The sequence below is a fragment of the Lethenteron reissneri genome, chromosome 59, assembly GCF_015708825.2.
Source record: "Lethenteron reissneri isolate LAM-NWPU_2019-01 chromosome 59, ASM1570882v1, whole genome shotgun sequence".
NCBI lineage: Eukaryota > Metazoa > Chordata > Hyperoartia > Petromyzontiformes > Petromyzontidae > Lethenteron > Lethenteron reissneri.
In genome coordinates, this window is record NC_083837.1 from 5,899,449 (window position 1) to 5,909,489 (window position 10,041).

Consider the following 10,041-nt stretch of genomic DNA (forward strand, 5'->3'; position numbering starts at 1 on the left):
TGGAGGCATATTATATTTTTTACGATGTAGTTTATATTTTAGTTTTTTACGTGGTGGTTTGGCTGCTGCAGCTCCTTACTATTAAAATTCCTTCCCTTTATTACTGCTAATCCTACTTCCTGCCATTTATTACTGCTAATCCTACATAATACACGAGCATAATATGACTTTGAGACCCCCCCCTACCATCCTACACATTCCTCAAGTAGTGACTAATCCCATATCTGCATTTTCCATAAATATGCTAAATTCATCTGTTGATATGCAAATTCCTTTGTCAAGGCACCTTCCTCCTCTAACCCAGCTTAAATATACGCTGCCAAGCCTGGTGGTGTTCATTCAGATGCTGACTTTCCGACAGCCCTGTTCTTCACCTGAGGACGGCTGCTTGCATTGTGGCCGAAACGTCGTGAGAATTTTATTTAATTATGTTTATTTTTATTCTTTTATTATTTCCCTTCTACGTGACTTTACCGAAAGAACCAAGAAGATGAATCCCTGCAGTCACGAAAGCTTTAAATTGGCATTACATTGCCGATTGTGCCAGAAAGCGACCAAATTTCAATGTGGTTCGCTAAATGTCTCTGGGCACACGAAGAAGCCAGAGCACCATTAGAAGTAGTGGCGCAGGTGTCAAGGACGATGGGGAACGGATGAGCCAGAGGACCAGTGGAGCCGACAGGACCAGCGACAATGGAGGGTGATCTTCAGGCGACCTTGTAGGAGATGGCAGTGTTCATCCGGGGATTCAATGACACAAGGCGTGAACTACAACAGCAGCGTCCATGGCACAACTGCGGAGGACTCCGGGACCGCTGCAGGAGGTCGGGCCACATCGCAAAAGGATGCCGAGGAGAAGTCGACCTGAGACAACCAAGCCAGCTCCGGGAAACATCGCAGGACTTCCAAAGAAAGACCCAGGCTAGTCGCGACACCGTGGAAATCCAGCCAGACCAAACATACACCTCATCACTATCATCACCGGCACACCACTCGATCACGGCGACCCAGAACGACACAACAGGGGAAATTTTGCCAAGATCTAAGGCAAAGTGCAAAAAAGATAGCGAGACGGGTGGTAGCAGCAGCCACAGGAACATCAGTTTTGGCGGAAGCGATAAAGGGAAATCCCATTAGAGTGTTGGTGGACACGGGAGTATCAGTAACCATCATTTCTGGACTCGTTTTTAATATATTACCCACGAATAGACGTCGGCTTGAAACGGTTTACAACAAATTTATGGCGGCTAATGGTAGTAGTCTGGGAATCGTCAGGAAAGTTATAACATAAATCCATAGGGGGGAAATGTATTTTATGGGCCCTGTATTGGTTTCCTCCTCCCTAGCATTATGTTGTATATGTCGGGTTTTGGAAAATTAATTAAAACATTTATAAAAATTAAATGACGATTGGAAAAATGCGTATTTATCGGAAACTATGTCAATTTATGTAAATATGTGCATATATTATGCCAATTAGAGAGATGGTATTGTTAACCTATTTGAATGTATGCGCTTATGCTAATGTAGACAGTTATGATAATTAGGCTTGGCTTCGTTGTCTCTGGTCGTCTTAGTGTGATTATGTCAGGTCTCCAAATTCAAATCCCAACGCAGGATACAGTTTTTATAAATAAGATTATTATGCATGAACTCAGGAAGAAACCACTCAGACTCTTTAAACTATTTTAATTCTAAACAAAAACATGACACTCTAATATGCGAACTTTCATGCAAGGAATTATCCACAGTACCACCGGGGAAGCACCCCTCACTGATCAGTACATTTAACCATCAATGATTCCGTTGTTTCACTGGGTAACCGAACAATTGATTAATTCCACTGAGTAACGGGAGCATATACGGCGAAAGGGAAAGTCCTCAAAACATGCATGCGACGATATTCATACGAAAGGCAATAAAAGCAAATTATTACGTCCCAAAGGAAAAGGTATACGTCAATAGATTAATTGGCAAGATATAATTAACGAAATATCTTGGGACAATGGTGTGCAGCTGTGTGTGTCTGCTGACGCAGATACTTATCTTTTGGCTAAGCTTCAATTCATTCGTGGGCAAGATTCGGTGATCAAAAGAAAGGTTTAACACAATATTCTCCCTGTGAGCGTGTAGATTCATAACGAAGGTTTCAAAAGTTTAGTTTACCTCGATCAATCTATTGGTAATTTTATGCGATTAAAATAAAAAATATATATATATTATAACGACTAATGTACTTATAGACGAACGTGTTCATATCACTCGATGAGCAGTGATGCCTTCACGACCAGCTAATGGTTCATGTGTGTGTGTGTATTGTCTCCTTAATATATATTATTGTGTTAGTCCGGGTATGTATATGTGTGTGTGGTTTTTTTCCCTTGATCAATTCTTCGTATTAAGCAGACGCCGGGCGCTACATCGTGAGCTTGTCAGGGTGGGGGAGGGGCTGTTAGCTGCAGGCTCTCTCCGCAGCTGGATGACGAGTCGGCACGACGCTCGCCGTCGGCGGTGCGCGATGATTCCGTCCTTTTAAGGGCCGGGGCTCAGTGCGGTGCCAGTGGTCGGAGGTTAGGACCCTGAGGTTCCCTCGGACTGATGTCCTTCTGAGGGCCGGGTCCGGACGGGCCAGTGGTCAGGGACCCACCGAGACCAACGGTGGGTCAGCCTCCCCTAGGTCTAGCCAGCCGGAGGGCTAGAGAAGTCAGAGTAGCTAAGTGACTAGGTACGATAGCCCAGAGGCTGTACCTCCCCAGGTTGTGGGTGAAAGGGGCCACTACCCCTTTGTGTTAGGGATTGAGTGTATCCTGTTATATTATAAATAAACCGTGTTGCCTCTAAGACGACTCCGTCTCCATACAAGAACATTACACAGGTTTTAAATACATCGGAGTGGACGATTACACTGCGAGAAGGGATGGTAATTGCGCAGATTTCCCCAGCGAGTGAGATTCAGGAAGAGGTAGTCGTAGCAGGGATACAGGAAGTGAAGGATGGAGCAGGGTCTCCTGGGCAGAGGAAATTATTCAGCGGAACCCTGAATTAACTCAAGGTCAAAGAGACAAACTTAGAATTTCATGACATTTTCAGTGAGGGCCCGTATGATCTGGGGTGCACGGATTTGATGCAGCACCACATTGAAAGAGGAAATCCGCAACCCATGAGATAGAACTCACATAGAGTAGGACCAGACGAAAAAGAGCAGATCCGTAGAGCTACCAATGGGATGTTGAGAGCGGAAGTAATCTGTGTCATTTTGTACAGGGTTCCATCAAATATTTGGGTAATGTGGTCAGCGGTAAATCGGCAGCAAAAGACCCTGAAACACATCTGCTGTTAATAATTGGCCAACGCCCACTTCTGTAAAGGAAGTGCGGCGATTCGTACGATTTTTTTTCCTACGATCGACGATTTCTACCCCGGTTCGCTACAGTGGCGAAACCCTTGCACGCCCTCATACCAAAAGGGGTGCAATTTCGTTGGGGTTAAGAATCGGCATTTAAAGTCCTTTGTTCACAGTTGACTGATGCTCCCCCACTAGCATATCTGGATTTCTCGCTACTGTTCATCCTCGATACAGATGCTAGTGATGTCAGTATAGCTGCTGTCCCATAACAAATACAGGGGAGAGCAGAAGTAGTCATTTATTATGGAAGTCACGTGCTTTCAACCGCTGAACAGCGCTATTGCATCACTCGTAGAGAACTCCTGGCAGTAGTTAATTTTGTCACGTTGTTTCAGCCATACTTATACAGCCGTCGGTTTTTCCATGCAACCGATCATGCGGCATTACAATTCTTACTCAGAATGAATATTTTTTTGGGACAGATGGCGAGATGGATCGAAAAACTCCAGAAGTGCTCATATGATGTCATGCACAGGAAGGGTATCCGTCATCTTAACGCGGGCGCTTTCTTAAGGTTACCATGCAAAGACCCATGCGCGTGTACTACGGGAGTGGCACTGTGTAAACTGACCCTCCCTGACTCGCCGGTATAGGCGACATCGATAAATGCAGCAATGCTGGAAAATAATGTACTGCCCGTAGATCATGATCTCGGGTTGATAATAACCAAATGGATCCGATTGCACAAAGATGATGACTCACTGCAGTCTTCCACTGCACACGCAGCCGAATGTGCTCAAAATGGACAAGAGGGGGCGCCATTTATCAAATGACGAGGGCTCTTGATGAGATGAAATGCTAAGATGCAACATCATTGCCTGGTGGTGCCAAACCCATTGCAGTAACGGTTCCTATTGGTAGTGCACGCTGAACAACGTATGCACTTCGGCCACGGAAAAACATTGCTCATGCTGCAGGCTCAATATTTTTGGCCTGGGATGTCGAAGGATGTACGCAAGTGGGTAAATTGTTGTCAAAAGTGTGCAAAAAGAAAACCTCCTTCCTAACCCATACAGCCTCCACTCCAGTCGATTGCAGTGTCAAGGGAAAACGAGCTGGTGATGTCCATTTCCTAAGACAGCTAGAGGCTATAATTAGTTGCTCGTCGGGACAGAATATTGCACACGGTGGCCCGTCGCATGGCCGCTACCATACCAAACGGCTGTGACTATAGTAGAAGCCTTTCTCCACGATTTTGTATTGGACACGGGCCCTCTTTTGAAACTGCTCACAGACCAGAGTCGAAATTTTTCTGCTAAACTGTTGCGAGATGTCTGTGATATTATGGGCACTAAGAAAATTCGAACTTTACCGTACCACCAGCAGTGCGACGGACAAGTAGAGAGGCTTAACCGCACGCTGTCTGCAATTTTGTGCCATGTTGTCACTGATGATCAGATGGACTGGGACTTACACATCCCAGGGGTCCTAGGGGAATATATTAGAGCACCCCATGCATCGACCAGGTTCTCCCTTTTTTTTGATGTACGGGAGGGACCCTGTGCCATCTATTGAGGACCATCTGGTGGCTCTCTCTGAAAAAGGGGTTTCGTTGCCAGACTCCCTCAAGCTGCCGCTAGAAAGGTTGCGAGAAGCTCGTGAGGTCGCGATAGCGGAGTTGGGCAAATCACAATTAGCGAACGAATGCCTGCGCAAAAAGATGGAGACGCCCATACCCTTTGAGCAAGGAGATTGGGCATGGTTACACTGTCCCCACGTCTGCGAAGCTGCACCGTCCCTGGCAGGGCATGGTAGAAATGTTACAAATCCTCTGTCTGCAAAGTGTACGCATCCAGATGGGACGCTGACAATTGGTTGTTTATCCGAGTCGCCTTAAACCATGTAAAGAACGACTGACACAAGAGGTTGTTCAGGTTCTGAAAGGCCGTGTCCGAAGGCGTCGTGACGAATTCTGGGGAGGAAGGCGATTATAGACGGATCATTTCTTTGTCAGTGGGCAAACGTACAAAATCAGCAGGGAATCAAATACTTTTTTCCCTCACTGTATATTGTGCATTAACCAGGAAGTTAACTTTACCGAAAGAACCAAAGAGTATTGATTCCTGCAGTCACGAAAGCTGCAAATCCCTTGTGCGATCCCATTGTTATTCAATTACAGTCCCCTATTGTAGAGATTAAAGTTGTAGCCGGGACAGCTACTTTTTTATGAGGCGGGGGGAGGGGGTTATGTAGGATACTGTACATGGCAAGGTTTGAGTGGGGTGAGTGGCTGAAAATAGGTGCAGGGTACTGTATGAGGGAAAGTTCTGGAAGGGTGAGTGGAGATGGCTAAAGACAGGTGGCTGGAAGGTACTGTCAGAATGCTATCAGCAGCGGTGAGACCAAGAGTAGTGAGGGGCGGTGCCAAACAAGTATAATAAGGGGAGCGAGTATAAGAAGGGGAGCGAGGCCCCCACTCGGGGAGCTTCCTTGGAGAGTGATCGACGACTGGAGGTAGATGACATCGGGGCTGACCACTCAAGATCTACATCGTGGAAACGATTAGGCCGACTGTTAGAGATCTACATGCTGTAAAATAAGAAATACAGTTCAAGTTAATCTAGTGGAAACCAACGGGGCTGCAGATAGCTGTTGCGAGTTATAATAGTCGTACTCTCACCTTCATAAATACATTCTCGGGAAATAAAGACAATTCCCCTTGAAAATGGAACCTCTGAAGAAGTGTCTTTACACATGTGCACACGTAGGTGCTCCGTTGGGCCTCTGACCATGGCCTTTTTGTTTGGAATTTCTATCTGAGTAAGGTTGAGGCTCAAGTGTTCTGGCTAGTCTTTTGTTAAATGTAGTCCTCAAGTCATATAAGTGACAATATTTTGGTAATCCTATAAAAAGTCCGGGCAGGATTCCATTATTAGAGTTGCGCCCGAAAGTGGAAGGAAATGATTCATAGTTCATTCTGGGTTAGATCGTCATGTAACATTTTTTTTTACTTTAACCTTCCACCACCCAACATAAGCAATCAAATCAAGTTGTCACGTGGGGTAAACATGGATAAGCAAGCAAAGTATTGACACCGTCTCAAAAAAGTAATACAGTTTTATATGCAACAGGTCCTACCCAATGCAACCATTATGTTTTTGTTCCCTCATCGAATGGTATCTATGACGTGAAGCACGATCTTTATATAAAAATAAGTTGAGGGGCTATATGATGGGGGGGGGAGGTAGCACAACGGCAGGGAGCTACAGGGATGGGACTCCCGACTTGTGGTGCTGAGTGTGAGCGTTCTCGGCGCCACTGAGTAGACGAAGCTAGTGGAGTGTAAGGAGCAGTGTGGGGCAGTTAACGGGCAGCCGCGATGCTGTCAGATTGGGCAGTTAACGGGCAGCTGCAAGGCTGTCAGTTGGGGCAATTTAGGGAGTAGGAGAGTAGATATAAAAGGGGTCAAATATCAGTTTGGGGCAGTTAAGCCTGGAGAGGAAAGGGAGTGGCTAGGTTTTGAGAGCTCTATAGCAACACAAGCAATCATCATCAGGTATAAATGAAATACCTGTGTTACTCTCTCTATGTATCTTGGTGATATCTGTCTGCTTATATGTCTGTCTCTAGTTTTCTGGTTAGATTTTTTGTTGCTATTTCATTTATACCTGATGATGATTGCTTGTGTTGCAATCGAAACGTCGTATGCTATTATTTAATTTATTATTTTATCTTCATACGTGACTTTACCGAAAGAACCAAAGAATAATTCCTGCAGTCACGAAAGCTCCAAAATTAAGATTGAGCTTTATAGCAAGTTATAGGATATGTATAGGAGTGTAAACAACAAGTTACCGATTGTTACAATTATGAAGTCATATATTTTATTAAATTGTGTTACCCATTCTGGGAACAAAATATATACGAGTGTCAGCGTCTTCTCCTACATATAGCAACATTTAGGCAACGTTACATCTACACCACTCACCTGTCCCGTGTTCCCTGCCGGACTTCTGCATGGATTCTCCAGTCTTGCCACGAAATTCATAGCATCTGTACTCAAACACCTGTGTCAAAATGCCAACAACTGCTGACAATTGAGTCACCTTCAACACATAGGTAACCCGTAAGCGAACCGTACCTGCTGTTAGCCATCCGAAGCCCCGGTTTTCTGTGGTGGTGCGGGTGTTGTTGAAGGCGCTGTTTGTGTTGAAGTAGAAGGTGACGGACGAGATGGCGCTGACATCCAACAGACTTGCTGTTGGGGTTAAAGCCCAGAGTCCTGTGTTAGCGATCGCAAGAACCTCCCTTACCGCTGCACTCGTGCACATGTGCAGCCCTTCCTGTCAATCTACTGCTCGATGAGGGCCACCCTAATGCCTGTGCAGGTGGTGATGGTTTGTGTAGCGGTTAACGCGGCGACCTGCTACAAACCCGACGACCCGAGTTAGACTCCCGCTCACGGCCAACACCAGTGACGACTTTTTGAACTGGTCTTGGGCCTCCCCTAGGTCGACTCAGCCCCAAACTAGAACCTGGTGCAGTGTGTAAAAACATCGCCACTGAGGAGACCACCCACCCCTAGTGTGCCTTGCCGACCTTCATAGGTGCTGCTCGCTAACCGCACTTGCCCTGCTTCAATTATATAGGGGAATCTTAGTCTTTTTTTTGGTTTACAGACATACTTTGCTTGGCACGACCCCCGTAAAACACAGATTTGTTACAGCGCTGTTTAACCAAAACAATAGAAAAACCCAAACTCGCTTATTCAGTGAGAATGTGCAGCACCGCTGGGATGAGGGAACGCAATATTTGTTTATTTTCGCTCAGCCAATGAGAGTGACGAACGCTCTGATATTTCGTATAAAATTTTTTATTACATTCCTAAATGTAATTCTCAATGATATAAGATGTTCACATTTAAATTTTATATTTACATTTTTGAAATGTGAAATTAAATGTTTTAATAACAGAAAAATAGTATTTTAAAATGCAATCTTCTGCATGACATCAACGCAGCACTCGCCAATTTTGTTAGTCTTTACTTAAATTTGTTTTAGAGCATTTAAGACCCATTATGTCTGTAAAAACGCTTGTGAAGTTGTTTAGTGCTGGAAATGAGACCAAAGTGTCAAGGAAAAGTATCACCCAAGAATGTTAAAATGCAAGCGACACGGTGGGTCGAGGCAAGTGAGCGTTATGTGAATGCATTGGTGAGTACAGGACATAAAACTGTTGTATTGAAAAACACTTCTTTACAAAATCTGTATTACTATCTGTATTATTATGAAGCCTTCAAATGTTGCTGATACGTAATAAATAACGCTGTCAGAAACGCATCCCCATATTTGCACACAATGGTATAATTACCCATTTTTGCACTGATTCGATTCGCGCTCACTTTTTCAGGAACGCATTTTGAACGCTTAGCGGGGTCTGCCTGTATTCTCACCGGCCACACCGCACTGCTCAGTGCAGGCTGGTGATGGCAAACTCCACTGAGCAGTGGGAGCACAGACGGCGGAGCATAGCCACGGTGCTTTAGAGTGCCCACCATCACCACCACTTTGCCCCGCAGCAACTGCCTACAGTCTAGGATGCGTGGCGGTCACCCATCCAAACACTATCCAGGATCGAGTTTGCTAGCTTATGAGATCTGCTGAGAGAGCGTATATTCCGTGTGATTTGTTCAAAGGCAAATAGGGTTACGATATTACAACAATTTCTGGACTGCTAGAGTACGGGCAAATGCATTGCAGTTTCCCTTCACGGGGTATCATCGGTGCAATACCACATAGTCCTGCTATCCGATAGCCACCTGTGGTGGTAAAACTAAAGGGCACTGGTATCACTCCTAATACCGGTTGCGTCAAACTCGGGGCCTCTGCCCCCACACTCGCCATTAAAAGGGCGTCCAAAAAGCACTTTCAAAACAAAAGTGATCCCCTAAAATGCGCATGGAGGCTTTAGTGCTATTCTCCCGTTTACAGCACTGAGCCAGTGGTGGAAATTTCACGTTCCTATATCGGGGATAATCCTATCCATAGGACAGCCACGATTGACTTCCACCATAAAGTAACTCGTTTTATCAATCCCGGAGGGATGAAGGGCCGAGACAACCCCCAACACAGAATTTGAACTCGCAAACTTCTGCTTGCAAGCGGCTCGCTCAACCGCCGAGCGAGCTGGCCGGTTTGTGCCTTTTAACGTGAGGTTGCCAGTGTTCTGCGGGTGAGAGAGTTAAAAGAAAAGCGTACAAACCGTCGGGGAGTAATGTGAAGGTCACGCCACCTCCGTCTTGGACCGGCCTTTCTTTAACCGTCAAAATGTGGTCGCAGCTCACAAACCCTGACAGCGCATTGCAAATGACTGCGACGATCAGAAGGATCGACATAATTTAACCGCTCGATCCCACCGCTCACGAGATTAACCTCGGCCGTTACACCCTCACTGGGAATCTACGGTTGCGTCGGAGCGAGAGAGTTCCACAGAAGCAAGTGATCGTTAACCCACGACGCGTCGCAAATAAGACGGGCGTGAACAAAGGAGGGGTGAAACTTATCACCAGAGTTGGCAGCGTCTTGCGCAGGTGTGCATGCTTTGGTGGAAATAGAACCCCACAAACACGCACCCTTGTCATGTAAACCACGCATTAGTCGTGATCCATGTTTGTTTTTGGGTCGGGGCCACGTGTC

General features: G+C 45.7%; 1 protein-coding gene across 1 annotated transcript in view; it reads right to left on the bottom strand.

Moving 5' to 3' along the window:
• LOC133357786 (uncharacterized) overlaps positions 1–9,740 on the bottom strand; it is a 33,898-nt gene extending 24,158 nt beyond the window's left edge. Inside the window, exons 1-2 of the mRNA XM_061575904.1 lie at positions 9,608–9,740; positions 7,488–7,604 (exon numbers count right to left, since the gene is read on the bottom strand). Coding sequence (XP_061431888.1) covers positions 7,488–7,604; positions 9,608–9,740 — 250 coding nt within the window. The remainder of the gene's footprint in view (positions 1–7,487; positions 7,605–9,607) is intronic.
• Between the last annotated feature and the right edge of the window lie 301 nt (positions 9,741–10,041).